The sequence below is a fragment of the Ursus maritimus genome, unplaced genomic scaffold (genome assembly GCF_017311325.1).
Source record: "Ursus maritimus isolate PB19 unplaced genomic scaffold, ASM1731132v1 scaffold_14, whole genome shotgun sequence".
Classification (NCBI taxonomy): Eukaryota; Metazoa; Chordata; class Mammalia; order Carnivora; family Ursidae; genus Ursus; species Ursus maritimus.
In genome coordinates, this window is record NW_024423786.1 from 63,809,179 (window position 1) to 63,824,482 (window position 15,304).

General features: G+C 50.0%; 1 protein-coding gene across 1 annotated transcript in view; it reads left to right on the forward strand.

Annotated features, from left to right (window-relative positions):
* DNAH9 (dynein axonemal heavy chain 9) overlaps positions 1-15,304 on the forward strand; it is a 312,417-nt gene that overhangs the window by 277,216 nt on the left and 19,897 nt on the right. Inside the window, exon 67 of the mRNA XM_040630049.1 lies at positions 5,010-5,192. Coding sequence (XP_040485983.1) covers positions 5,010-5,192 — 183 coding nt within the window. The remainder of the gene's footprint in view (positions 1-5,009; positions 5,193-15,304) is intronic.

Here is a 15,304-nt window from a genome sequence, read left to right on the forward strand (position 1 = left end):
CTTTGAAACAAAAATGCCTTCTCTTTGCGTGAACACCATCGGATCAGAAAGTCTTCCAACACACAGGTAAGGGCTGAGCACAGGACTTCCAGAAATGTCAGGAAGGCGGAGGGGCACCGTGGAGTCGCGAGGCAGACTGGGGTGGGGTTTGGGGTGAGGTCACACCACCACAGGCGATCTGAGGGCTCTGCTCCTGGGGCGCGTGCCGCGGAGGGCAGGAGAGGAAGGAGCCCCAGTGAAATTTCTCCCAGGGTCTCCTCCTCTCCCCCCACCTCCGCTCCACAGCGCTGCCTGGATTCCTTTAGCTGGGCTGACAAGGAAACATACCTGGAAGGGTAAAAGTTAGGAAGCTGGGACTGGTTTTAGGAACCCACCGCCTCTATTAAAGGAGCCGGACTTTTGTTTAGAGGTGTGGAGTGGTGCCGTAAGGTCGTTCTCAGATCTTACTGGGAGCTTGGAATTCTGTGTCTGGGGTCCGGGGTCAGGCGCAGGCACGTGCACTCCGGGGATCTGGCTACAGGTGAGCGTCCCTCGAGAAAGCTGTTCCAGATCACACTGCTCAGCCAATCCCACGTTCGGTGGCCTCAGACAGAATTTGAGAACAAAAGGAAGAGAAGAAGTGTTACGTTGCCCAGAAGCCAAAGCAGGTGGAATGAGAAGCCGTTCCTTGCTCTCAGGGTGAAAAGGCCAGGGCTTACGAGGAAGAGACTGAGGGTTCTTCAGGCGGGGTTCAGAGAAGCTTCTCGTTGCCGGCAGGTCCTCCTCCCGCGTCCAGGTCCAGAAATGACACGCGTGCGTGCTGAGGGGTGACTGGGCTGCACGCACCGCACCATGCGGGGCACCGTGTGTGTGCCGCTCGTGCGGCCAGGCCGTGAGCGCTGTGCTCACGCCTTCTCCTTCACGCCAACATGACAGCTCGGGAGTGGCAAATAGCGAGCGCAGAGAACACCGAGGTGACCCAGAGGCGGCTCTCTGCCATGTGCATCTGCATGAGAACCTGGGGCGGGCGTGCCGCTGGGCTGCCAGGCGCCGGGGCTGCGGCTGGGGAGGAGCCACGGCCATCCGCCACGGTCCTCAGCCCGAGCTTGGACGTTCTTGCCGGGAACGTGGGCTCCTCTGGTGGCCTGAGCTGGAAGTGCTGTCCCCAAATGCTTCTGTCATGCCCATGAGCCTGCTACTCATCGGGGGTACCTGGCCATAGTAGTTTGCAAGGCTGCCACCCCGAAGTACCCTGGACCGGAAGGCTTGGACAAGTGTAGCTTCCCACCCTTGCGGAGGCTGGAGTCCCAGGTCAAGGTGTCGGCGAGGCCGCTTCTCTTCTGAGGCTTCTCTGTTTGGCTTGTGGATGGTGGTCTCCTGTGGCCTCGTGAGGCCTTCCCTCTGAGCTCATGCTCTCTCTGTGCATCTGTCCTCTTCCTCTAAAGATACCAGTCAGATTGGGTTAGGGCCACATTAATAGCCTCATTTTAATAGAATTGCCTCTTTAAAGGCCCCATCTCCAAACACAGTCACATTCTAAGGGACTGGGGGGTAGGACTTCAACATGGGAGTTTTAGGGGGACACGATCCAGCCCGTCATGCTGGCTCCAGTGGCCTCCCTCGGACGTACACCCTTCCTGTATAGGGGATGAGGTGGTCTTTCTCCCCCATTTGCCCTTGACTACTGGATTTCGCTAGTGTTGAACGAGTGGCCAGTCGTCTGGAGGAAAGCGAAACAGGTACTCTGACTCCTTACACAGAACCTTTCAGATGGCTACACGGAAACACTTTTTTTTAGATTTATTTGAGAGAGTGAGCGAGAGAGAGCATGAGCGGGGATAGAAGCAGAGGGAGAGGGAGAAGCAGGCTCCCCGCTGAGCAAGGAGCCCGATGTGAGGCTCGATCCCAGGACTCTGGGACCATGACCTGAGCCAAAGGCAGATGCTTAACTGACTGAGCCACCCAGGCATCCCTACACTTAAACATTTTTTAAATGAAAACATAGAAAGCACTGAAAGACAACCTGGGTGAATGCTTTTATGATCGTACAAAGAGGAAGGCATTCTAAAACCTTTCTTAAAACAGCAACTCCAGATCTATAAAGATTGACAAATCTGGTGACTGGAAAAATTTAAAAGATCCGCAAAGCAAAAAACACCGTGAACAAAGTCAAAGACAAGTGAGGAGAAACTGCCGCACAGACACTGGGAAGGGGGCAGATCTTGCTAATATATGAAGAGTTCTTACATGTGGAGGGAAAGAGAAGAACAGAAGATGGGGACAGAGGGACACAAAGTCACACGATAATACGAAGGACCGATAAAAGTAGCACAGTTCTCAGTGTCACTCCAGACTACATGAAGGTATGTGAAATATCATTTTTCACTTAATGGTACAGAGTTTTAAAAGCGATAGTATCCAGTGGTGAGGGCATAAGAAAACTCTGTTGGTGGGGGTTTAACTTCCAGAACAACAGCTACTAACATTTAAAATGTATATATTTTTTTACCTGTAATTTTATTTCTAGGAATTCAACCAGTGGAAACACTCCATAGTATACAGATTTTATGGTATATTTATCACAGGATCGATTATAGTAGTACAAACGATAGACCAAATAGCCATCAAAAGGGAAGGGACATAATAAATTGTGGCATACCAAAACAGTGAAATTATATATTATATACTATTCTATGTGTACATATAACATGTATTATATATATCATAGTACATATATAAAATATATACTGGTTTTTAAAAAGACAAATCTATATGTACTAACAAGAAAATGTGTCCAGGATTTATTATAAGATGAAAGGCAAGTGTTGTATGACTCCATTAGTGATAGCTGGAAAGACGGGGCAGAGGAGGGGATGGAGAGAGGAAGGAAGATAGGACAGATAACCATCATCCATACCTGATGGATAGAGTTACACGCAGTGAGGACATCTGCAGGAATTATCAACAAAGACAAGAGTGGTTAACAGTGTCTTTCCCACCTTTGAGGGAAGAGGCAAGATCGTGACCGGATTTTGTTCCTAATATTGTCAGTATCTGTAATGCTTAGGTTTTTATGGTCAGCATTTATTTCGCAAAAAGGAAAAAAAAAAAAGAGTTTGCTTGTGGAAATAATTAGACCACATCCCTTGCAACCCGCTCCTCCCATCTGAAGGGCCCTTGGGCTCCCCCAGGTCTGTGCGCCTGTCCCCTCCCCCAGCGGCCCTCCCCGGTCCTAGGCTCCCCAGGTCTGTGTGCACCTGCTCCTTCCCCCAGCAGCCCTCCCTGTCCTGGGCTTCTCCCAGGTCTGTGCGCCTGCCCCCTCCCCCAGCGGCCCTCCCTGTCCTCAGGCCTGGTCTCCAAACCCTGCTGGGCCTGATCAGGACAGAAGAGAACTCAGTTTCTCCGTGTTCCGTGTATTTGGGGGACAGTGCCTCCAGACAACCTTTTCATCTCTTTGTGCTCAGCGTCCGAATGGCAGCTCACTGATACAGGGCTGTTTCTTCAAATTCAGCTCCAGAGATAGAAATGTGGTATAATTTTAGCCATTTGTCTTCTATCCCAGCAGCGGCTCTCAGGTACTGTTAAAATTCTGTTCTGGTTTTGCTGTGACAGCACCAGAGCCCCCTTTTGACAGGGAGAGGTTTTACTTTCCTTTTTCAGACATCAGCTCTTTTCCTAGAGACTGTATTGTGTGTTAACAATACAGGGCGAAGTGAATATTAATAATCCTTCCTGTAGTTCTGTGTTGCTTTAGACGCCGCCACATCCATCAGCTCCCTCGATTTGATCTCTGCATCGGCCCTGGGAGGTGGGGGAGAGGGGGCAGGTGGAGAGAGAGGCTCTTGGAAATTTTTATAGATAAAAATGGAGGCCTAGCTGACTTGCTTATGCTCACGTGGGTAACACAGAACTGTATTAACTCAGCCAAGGGTCTTTGGTTGCATGCAACCGAGACGAGTTTAGCTGGAAAAGGCAAGAAGGAGCCCACTGTGTCAAAGGAATCGACCTGAGAAAGGCTAGAAATCCCAGCGGCTCCAGGGTCCCAGGGAGAAAGAAGAGTGTCCTGTCAGGGCACTTCGGTCACTGGCTCCAGCCACGTCCTGTCCCTGAATCTCAGGCTTGAGATTCACATTTTCCTGCTCCTGGGAATGAGGATCTGGTTGGCCTACTTAGATCGTGGGAGGACCGGGCCCTGTGATGGGACCCCAAAACGACGGGGAGGAGGGGAGTTCACAAGTGGAGATGGGGAGCTGTTAGAGGAGATGTTGAACAACGCGCAACCCAGCAGGTGCTCCTGGAGCCCGAGCTCTCGCAACCTAGGAAGGGCCGGCTCCCTCTCGCTGGTGCCTGCCCCCCCCGCCGCCGCCAGCCACATGTTCTATTATGTCTGCATTTGTTCCATTTTTCTTTCTCTGCTGACAGACCTCCCGGGCTTACTCATTTACTTCAAAATGGCAGACTCAGCCTCCAAGTGCTTGCCCCAAAATAACCCAGGATCTCAGTGCTTCAGTTCCAATGTTCCGGGAGAGAGACCATGGTGGTTCCAGCTCCCCTGGTCTAATTAGCCGACAGTCTGTGTGGTGCAAGGAATCGTGGGGCTGGGAGGAGGTTTACATGATAGATGGGGATGCTTCTTCCAGGACCCAAGGACAGAAAGTGCAGTGCAGCCTCCTGGAAACTCAGAACGGAGAGTGTGCATATATCTACACTCATCACCACTGCTCATCACTCCAGCTTCGTGGAGTGACCGCCCTAGGCTACCCTATGCCTCTCCAGTTTGATCCCCACAGCTAGCGGGGTCAGCCTCTGGGTTTTCCCAACTCCCGATTCTTGGAAAGGCACCTGTGGTCTCTTCTTCGGCTGGTCAGCCCACGGTCGGGCCTCAAGGCCTGACCCAGCTGACCTGAGCAAGCAGGCAAGAGTATGGCCAAGGGGGTGGGCGACTGCCATCTTCACACCGTGGCACAGGGGGATGCAGTCCCGGAGAGTTAGAAGCCCTTCCTAACCCTGTGTTTCCCGTGGCGGGGCAGGTCAAGGCCCTCCTGGAAGAAATCCTGGAGCGAGTGACAGACGAGTTCAACATGGCAGAGCTGCTGGCCAGAGTGGAGGAGCGCAGCCCCTACATCGTCGTCGTCTTCCAGGAGTGTGAGCGCATGAACGTCCTCACCAGGGAGATTCGGCGCTCGCTGCGGGAGCTGGACCTCGGCTTAAAGGTAAGGAGCACGGCCAGAGGACACAGCTGGACCCCCCCGGGGAGACGGGGGGGGGTTCCGGGGACCTGGAGAGTTGTCCTATAGCAATCTGAATGCCCGAGAAGGCGTCACTCCCAGAAACCAGGGTCTGGCGGGGCTGTAGGGAGGCTAAGACCCCAAGTTCTATAAAGTCTGAAGCCGTAGTGAAGTTAGAATGTGCTAGACTGGCTGGTCAGCATACGTGAGCTGCCAGAGGAGATCAACCTCTGAGGAGCAAGCCAGACAAAAATTTTGACAGCCTGGCGTCAAGTTGCTTTCGTGGGGGCAAAGGAGCACTGGATAAAAGTAGAGGTTCTAGAACTAGACGGCCTTGGGGTCACCCCCCAGCCCCTGCACTTCCTCGCTGCGTAGCCTTAAGGCGGCTTAGATCTGTGTCTCAGCTTCCTCGCCTGCAAGAGGGATGATGGTCCTACTTCATAAGGCTCTGGGGAAGGAGGAAGGAAATTCATTTACATCGAATGTTCAGAACAATCCCTAGCGTGTTGTAAGTACCCCCAAAGTATTAGCTGATAATTATCATCACCCCACCAGGGGAAAGAATGGTCAGCTTTTACGAAGTCGAGGTTGTAGGGAAGATCCAAGACACTGACAGACTCTCGTTTCTCTTGAGCAACGGCAGAGTCTGTTTCTGCCCCCAGTTACTTAAACAAGTCTACGTCCTGTGCCCGAAGGTAAGTGTGTCAGGGGCCTGGCCCAGAGCCTCACAGAGAAGCACTGGGACCACCGTGCGCCTCCACGACAGGTACGTGGGGGGTCCTGCTGCCTCAGCAGCTGAGGAAGGGGACTGTCGTCAGTGTACACGGGCACGTTCGTTAACAGAACTGTGGCCCCAGACGGAGGGAAGGGGAGAACCCAGTTTTGTAGCTCGGAGTTAACACCGCCACACTTACATGGGCGCAGGAGAAACAGCTGTGCGCTTTGTCACAAGTAGTCGCCTAGAAACTACGAAACAAGACGGCAAACGCTACGTTAGTGGGCCTTTTTTTTTTAATCTGTTAATTTCCTGCTCCTCCCTGGTAGAGATGGAGGGAAGGAGAAAGGACAGAAAGTGATGTTGAAGATAGTATTTGGTCATGTCTCCAAATTATGTACCAGCTTGTAGTCGAATGAAATACAACATTCCATAGGGCGATCTCGAACGTAGAGGAGGACTTGGCGGGCCACATCATGCGGCTCCGTTACGGCCGTACGCAGGTCTCTACTGGTAATGACCTCGAGGAGGATTGCTGCAAGCTCAGCTTATCAAGTCCGTGCAATTTGGTGCAGTCTATTTACCCATCTGCCTTCCAATTCACTCATTTTTCTTCCAAGAGCCGCGGCCGCAGTCGGGGGTCATGAATCAGAGTGTGCCTGGGTGAAGATGAAGGGGGCAGGTGAGGAAGTTTCTCTTTGCTCTCGGTCTAGTTCAAGCAAAGTTGACCGCTGAGCTCCTCAGGCAGGTCTGAGCACTCCCCGCCGGAAGGTGCAGGGAGGCCGAGAGGGGAGCCTTCCTGTCCAGAAGGACGGCCTCGGAAGAACGGGCGGGCAGGCAGGCAGATCGTAACACAAGGCACCCAGAGAGATGTGGGGAAAGAAAGGAAGAAAAATCTGTGGCATCAGGGGAGGGCCCAGTGGAGAATGGGCGGGGGGGTGGGGGGGGTTACAATGAATGGGGACAAGGAGAAGAATCTTCCAGAGGTGCCGAGTCACCTGCTTTGGCCAGAGCACAGGGTCCAGTCAGGTGAGTCAGTGTGATATGGTGACAGGCAGTCAGGACAGCTGTGTCCCCCTGGGAGCTGGAGAACAGGCATTTTAAAATCTAAACCCAGTCTCATGGCCTGCTCATCAGACCCCCCGGGGGATTTCTCACAGCACACGTCCCAATCCCACCACTGTGGCCGGGACCTGGAAACCTGTATTTTTAAGCAGCGGCCAGGTGATTGTGGTGATGGGTCGTTTGTGAAGCACGCTGTTAAGACAAGCAGGTGGGCAAGAGAAACAAAAGCAAAAATGAACTTTTGGGACTTCATCAAGATAAAAAGCTTCTGCACAGCCAAGGAAACAGACAACAAAACTAAGAGGCAACCCACGGAATGGGAGAAGATATTTGCAAATGACACTTCAGATAAAGGGCTGGTATCCAAGATCTACAAAGAACTTCTCAAACTCAACACCCAAAAAACAAGTCAAAAAATGGGCAAAAGACATGAGCAGACACTTTCCCAAAGATGACATGTGAATGGCTAACAGATGAGAAATGTTCAGCATCATTAGCCATCAGGGAAATTCAAATCAAAACCACACTGAGATACCACCTTACGCCAGTTAGAATGGCAAAAATTGACAAGGCAAGAAATATCAAATGTTGGCGAGGATGTGGAGAAAGGGGATCCCTCTTACACTGTTGGTGGGAATGCAAGCTGGTGCAGCCACTTTGGAAAACAGTATGGAGACTCCTCAAAAAGTTAAGAATAGAGCTACCCTATGACCCAGAAATTGCACTACTGGGTATTTACCCCAAAGATAGAGACGTAGTGAAGAGAAGGGCCACATGCACCCCAATGTTCATAGCAGCAACGTCCACCAGAGCCAAACTGTGGAAGGAGCCGAGATGCCCTTCAACAGACAAATGGATAAAGATGTGGTCCATACATACAATGCAATATGACTCAGCCATCAGAAAGGATGAATACCCACCATTTACATGGACGGGACTGGAGGAGCTTATGCTGAGTGAAGTGAGTCAAGCAGAGAAAGACAATTATCATATGGTTCATTTATTTGTGGAACGTAAGGAATAGCAGGGAGAACATTAGGAGAAGGAAGGGAAAAATGAAGGGGGTGGAAAACAGAGGGGGAGATGACACATGAGAGACTGTGGACTCCGGGAAACAAACTGAGGGCTTCAGAGGGGAGGGGGTGGAGGACGGGCTAGCCTGGTGATGGGTACTAAGGAGGGCACGAATTGCATGGAGCACTGGGTGTTATACGCAAATACTGAATCATGGAACACTACATCAAAAACTAAGGATGTACTGTATGGTGACTAACATAAAAAAAAAAAGACAAGCATATGGAGGAAAAAGATGGGGAAAGGAGCATGCGAGTGGATGGCAGCAGAGTTCAGGGAAGGGAGAGTTTTTAAGTCTAGGGGAGAGAGAAAGGAGAGGCAGCAGCAGATGGGAGTGACCTGAACGGGAGGGTCCACAGGACGGCCTGGCAGGGGAGGGACGCGGAGGGCCCCACTGCGCGGTGTCTGACATCGCAGCAGCGAGCGCCTGCTCAGCTCCTGGCCTCCCACCCGGCCACCGTGCGACACAGGGCTGGCTCTGCTGACCGGCTCACCTGGCAGGGGCAGAGGGGACATTCGGACTGAGGTTCTCCTGAACAGTCACTTTCAAGTTCTAGGAGTGGGTCAGGTGGCGCGCAGGAGGACAGAGGGCAACTCTCACTACCCAGCACATCAGACAGGCAAACCCAAACGCTCTGCCCACATGGGGCACCAAAGTTAGAAGAGGTCTAACTTTTTTTAATCATGAAGTCATACTCTTAGCATTTATGATAAACTTTTATTTGTAGCCATTCATAATTGGCTGGATGGGAAACCATAAGGCTGCCTCCCACAAAGTATCAGCTGAACTGAGAGGCACAGTCTGCTACAGCTGAGGACTACAGGAGCTCAAAGCACACAGAAGTGGTAGAGGAAGACAGCGCAGGCACCGAAGACAGGTCAGTTGGCCACAACCATGTTCCCACAGACAGGAACTGCCTTGGGAGTTCACCACAGTAAGAAATCTGGCTCCTACCTTACACAGTGAAGACAGGTTCTGCAAGTACTCCAAGCTGACTGCTCAAAGGTACTGACTCCCACTAACCAAATGCACAGAAGCCTGATGTACAAAACTCCTCAAGGCCAATTTCTTTATATCAACTGGGTATAACTTTCAAAGGGCCATATACTGATGGCAGTGGGCCCAGAAAATCCTCTGCTAGGTAAAAGAATTCTATGAGAAGCTAGATTCCTGGACCTTCACTGTCTACAGTGGCCAGTGATAGGTTAGCACATACAGTGTGCCTAGTCCAAACTGAGATACTCTGGAGCATAAATCAAACACCATATTTAGGAAAGAGGCTGGGAAGACGGTGGAGTAGGAGGACCCTAAGCTCACCTCGCCCACAGATACAACTAGGTGATGCAGCAGTGTCAGAAATGACCCGAAGACTAGCAGAAGGGACTCCACAACTAAAGGAGGCCGCGGCAAAGAGGGTGGGAAGGGTGAAGACCAGTGGGGAGCTAAAGCAGCTGTGGCCATCCACGGGAGGGAGGCAGCCATGGACACAGCAAAGAGGGACAAACAGACTAGCGTACCAGGCCTCACAGGACAACTCCCCGCAACACCTGGCTTCGAAACCAGAAAGGCTGAACTACAGAAGTCTGTCTGACCGGCGGGACGGAAACCCTGGAATTTTACAGTTCAGCAGGCTCAGCCCTGGGAGAGCCAAGGCCAGGGGGCAGCGGAGTCCCCACCCTTAAGCCGACAGCACAACAAAGGGCCGGCCGGTGCAGATACAACATCGAGGCAGCCGTTAGAAAAATGCCGGGGGCGTACGGGACGGAGAGTCATGCACTGATCTCAGAGCAAGTCTGGAGGGACAGCGATGCCAGGGAGACTCCTCCAGGAACAAAGGAGCTGCCAGGTGCCACTTCCCTTCCCCTGCCCTCCAGCATAACCACACCAACGCCTACGGGAACCAGAGCGGGGACATTCACTACCTAATGTGCTTCCACGGCGCCCCCCGGCCTCCAGCCTGGACTGCCTCAGTCGGAAGACCAGCTAAGACCACGTCTCCCCCAACTCACGCACTTCGCAGATCCACCCCCTCCAACCCGGCCGGCCTTCGTCCCCAGGGCCGTGGCAGGTCCCCTCCCGCAGAGAACCAACGCATAAACCTTGCCAACGCTGCGCACCCCACACACGCCGTGGATCTGCCCACCCCCCCCCCGCCCAGTACACTCCGGGCCAGAGCCCACCCAAAGTGGTACCTCAAAGCTAGCAGTGTGTCAGCAGCCTCCTCCCTTCTCCTCAATCTGCAGTCCGGCCAGCACCACTCAAAAGTGATTTCTTGCCGCGCCGCGTTGGGGAACATGGCCATCCACCAGACGGCAGCCCCCCCGTGAAAGCTCTCGAGCAAACAGGAGGACCCGCGCCGCCATTTGGTGCCACTGCATCTCTGGTGAACGCCCGGTCTGACTCAACTCAAACCCAAGGTGGCCCCAGACTGGCCGCTAACAGGACATGGACCAAACCTGGCTGCAGCAGGCAAAGAGAGCCACTGCAGACCGGACTGAAGGGCGGCTCAGCCCCCACAGGAAGGCACACGCATCACACATGGAGGAGACACCCCTGAAGCACTAGGTTCCGGCGAACAGGGCACTTTTCAAGAGAGGAGACGCAGCTGACTTTCCTAACACAGAGAAACAGACACAAACATAAAACGAGGACACAGAGGAACACGTCCCAAATGCAAGAGAGAGACCTAAGCGGAACGGACAGGAGTCGTAAGCCTGACAGAATTGAAAGTAATGACCATAAAGCTACTCACTGGACTTGAGAAAAAGGTGAAGGACATCCGTGAGACCCTTACCGATGAGACAAAAAAGAACCAAAAGAACACGATAAATGGCATTAAAAACACACTAGAGAGAATAAACGGCAGGAGGGAAGAAGTAAAGGAATGAAGTCATCAAGCTGAGCAGGTGAGAGAAAAAAATTATGCAAAATAAGAAAAGACAGGGAATTCAGCGACACCATCGAGCGTAGTAACATTCAAGAAGTGAGGGCTCCCAGGAGAAGAGAGAGAAAAGGGGGCAGAAAATTTATCTGAAGAAATAATAGCTGAAAACTTTCTGAATCTGGGGAAGGAAACAGAAATCCCAACAAAATCAACCCAAGGAGGTCCACACCAAGATACACGTACTTAAGATGACACAAAGTAGTGATAGAGAATTTTAAAAGCAGCAAAAGAAAGCAGCTCTCTACAAGGGAAACCCCATAAGGCTATGAGTGGATTTTTCAGCAGGAACTCTGCAGGCCAGAAAGCAGCGGCACGATATAGTCAACTTGCTGAAAGGAAAAAATCTATAGCCAAGAATATTCTACTCAGCAAGGCTGTCATTCAGAATAGAAGGAGAGAGAGCGTATTCCAGACAAAAGTTAAAGGAATTGTCACCACTAAACCGGCCTTACAAGAAATGTTACAGGGGACTCTCTGGGTAGAAAGGAAGGACCATAAGCAGGAATAAGAAAAGGAGGAAACAAAGGCAATAAAATTAACTAAATCTATAAAAATCTTTCAAGGGATTCACAAGATAAAAGGATATAAAGTATGACACCACATACCTAAAACATGGAGGACAAAGGAGTAAAAACAGTAGTGCTTCGAGAAGTCAAACCGAAGCGACCATCAGTCTCTCTCCTACAGACCCCTATAGGCAGGAGACGTTCTATACCAACGTCATGGTGACTCCAAGTCAAAACCCAGGAACAGATATGCAAAACAGAAAGAGAAAGGAGCCCAAGCATATCACTAAAGAAAGCCAACGGAGAAAGGAACAGAGAAGAAATATAAATACAACCATAAAACAAAGAACAAAATGGCAATACATACATACCTACGAATAATTCTTTGAATGTAAAAGGACTAAACCCTCCAGTCAAAAGACAGAGTGACGAATAAATAAGAAAATAACACCCATCTATTTGCTGCCTACAAGAGACTCATTTCAGATCTAAAGACACATGCAGATTGAAAATGAAGGGATGGAGAAGCGTTTATCCTAAAAATGGATGCGTAAAGAAGGGTGGGGTAGCAATACTTATATTAGACAAATTAGATTTTGAAACAGACTAACAAGAGACAAGAAGGCCACTTCATAATCATAAAGGGGACAACCCAACAAGAAAATATAACAATTGTAAATATTTAAGATTTTATTTATTAGAGAGGGAGCAAGCGAGCACACAGCAGGGAGGAGAGGGAGAAGCAGGCTCCCCACTGGGCAGGGAGCCCAACACAGGGCTCGATCCCAGGACCCTGATCATAACCTGAGCCGAAGGCAGATGCTTGACGACTGAGCCACCCAGGCGCCCCAACAATTGTAAATTTATGCACTCAACGTGGGGGCACCCAAATACATAAAACAGTTAATAATAAAGTAGTCAGTGGTAGTATAATAATAGTAGGGACCTTTAGCTCCCCACTAACATCAGTGGATAGATCATCCAAACAAAAGTCAACAAGGAAAGAGTGGCTTTCAATGACACATTCAACCAGATGGATTTAACAGATACATTCAGAACAATCCATCCTAAAACAACAGAATACACATTCTTTTCAAGTGCACATGGAACATTCTCTAGGGTAGATTACGTATTAGGCCACAAAACCAATCTCAACAAATTCAAAAAGACTGAAGTCATACCATGCATCTTTTCTGACCACAACACTCCAAAACTAGGAATCAACCGCAAGAAAAAATCTGGGAAGAACACATGGAGGGTAAATAACATGCTACTAAACAATGAATTGGTCAACCAAGAAATCAAGGGGGAAGTCAAAAAATACCTGGAGAATTGGTCAACCAAGAAATCAAGGGGGAAGTCAAAAAATACCTGGAGACAGGCACCCGGGTGGCTGAGTCGGTGAAGCGTCTGCCTTTGGCTCAGGTCATGATGGGACCGAGTTCCGCACTGGGCTCCCTGCTCAGTGCGGAGTCTGCTTCTCTCTCTACCCCTCCCCCTGGCCTGTGTGCTCACGAGGCTCTCTCCCTCAAATAAATAAGGTCTTTAAAAAAAAATACATGGAGACAAATGAAAGTGAAAACACAATCCAAAAGCTTTGGAATGCAGCAAAAGCAATTCAAAGTGGGAAGTTTATAGCAATACAGGCCTCCCTCAAGAAAAAAGAAACATCTCAAACAACCTAACCTTACACCTGAGAGGAGCTAGTAAAAGAGGAATAAACCAGTAGAAAGAAGGAAATAACAAAGATTAGAGGAGAAATAAAAGAAATAGAAACTAAAAACAGTGAAAAAGAAAAATAATAGAACAGATCGATGAAACCAGGAGCTTGTTCCTTTAAAAGATCAACAAAATTGATAACCCTTTAGCAGACCATTTAAAAAAGAGAGAGAGGTGGGGGTGCCTGGGTGGCTCAGTCAGTTGAGATTTTATTTATTTGTCAGAGGGAGAGAGAGAACAGGAGCAGAGGGGAGAGGCAGAGGGAGAAGCAGGCGCCCTGCTGAGCAAGGAGCCCGACATGGGACTCAATCCCAGGACCCAGGATCATGACCCAGGCTGAAGGCAGACGCTTCACTGACTGAGCCACCCAGGCGTCCTGAGCGTCCAACTCTTGATTTCAGCTCAGGTCATGATCTCAGGGTCATGAGATCGAGCGCCACATCAGGCTCCATGCCAAGATTCCCTCTCTGTCTCCCTCTCCTCCTCCCCAGCCCACTTACGCACGCTCTCTCTCTCAAAAAGAGAGAGAGGACTCAAACAAAATCAGAAATGAAAGAAATAAAAACCAACACTTCAGTAATACAAAGGATTGTTAGAGATTATGAAAAATTATACGCCAACAAATTGGACAACCTAGAAGTAATGGATAAATTCCTAGAAGCATACAACCCCCCAAAACTGAATCCAGAAAGAAAGAGAAAATTTGAATAGACCAATTACCAGCAATGAAATTGAACCACTAATCAAGAAACTCCCCCCCCAAAAAACCAAAAGTGGAGGACCAGATGGTTTCACAGGTGAATTCTACCAAACAGTAAAGAAGAGTTAACACCTGTTCTACTCTAACTATTCCAAAAAAATAGAAGAGGGGAAAACTTTCAAATTCACTCTATGAGGCCAGCATTACCCTGATACCAAAACCAGATAAAGACACTACGTAAGAACAGAACCAAAGGCCAATACCTCTGATGAACACAGATGCAAAAATTCTCATGAATCCAACTATGCATTAAATAAATCATTCACCACAATCGAGTGTGATTTACTCCTGCGATGGCGTGGTTCAGGGTTCACAAATCAACATGACACATCATCACATAAATAGAAGGATAAAAACCACACGATCGTTTCAGTAGATGCAGAAAAAGCACCTGACGAAACACAACATCGATTCATGATTTTTTTTTAAAAAACCGTCCACAAAGTAGGGTTACAGGAATCCTACCTCAGCATAATAAAGGCCACATATGAAAAGAGAGCACAAGCAGGGGGAGAGGCAGAGAGAGAGGGACAAGCCGACTCTCCGCAGCTCAATCCCAGGACCCCGAGATCATGACCTGAAGTCAGACACGGACAACTGAGCCACCCAGGCGTCCCGGGAATCGTTTTTGATTAGTCAGATGTTTTAGGACATCAGACTTTTTTTTTCCCCTAAGCTACCAGTGGCGAATTCACAGAATCTGTTTCTAAGTACGTGAAGGATGCTCAAACTTGAAGTCCAGCTTGCTGACTCGCAGAGCTACTCCAGCTCTTCACTCTGACCTGTGCTGACTGGATAGCGTGGGTCTGACAGGGCCCTGCTTTGACCCTTTGACGCCTTACAGTCACCACTCACCGGGCAGCCGCCCTGGCCCACATGCCCTCGGCTCTTCCAGCACTCGGTCAGAAGACCCAGCCGGATGGGCTGCAGTCACCCTCGGTCTGGAAGCCAGACTGGAAGGGGCGCGGCCCATATCATTCCCACTTCCCTCCCCATCCCCTCCCCTCCTGTGCTCGAGAGAAATGAAAGCTGGTTGCAAAGACCATTTTCATAGGGAAGGAAAAGCAGATAGGGCCTGACCGTCAGGACAGGGTGCGGCCTCAGCCCCTCGAGGAGGAGGACGTGGGTATTGCCGACCCCCACTGGACTGAATGCCAGCGTGGGAGTGACAGAGACTTCGAGAATGTACTATCTCTGAGGTTTTGTCAGTTTGAGAGTGAAGAACAATTCAGGAAAAGAGGAAACCATTCACGTCGTAGCCTGTGAGCCCAGCACAGAGGCTGCTTCAGATGTATCAGAGGTGCCCTTGCCAA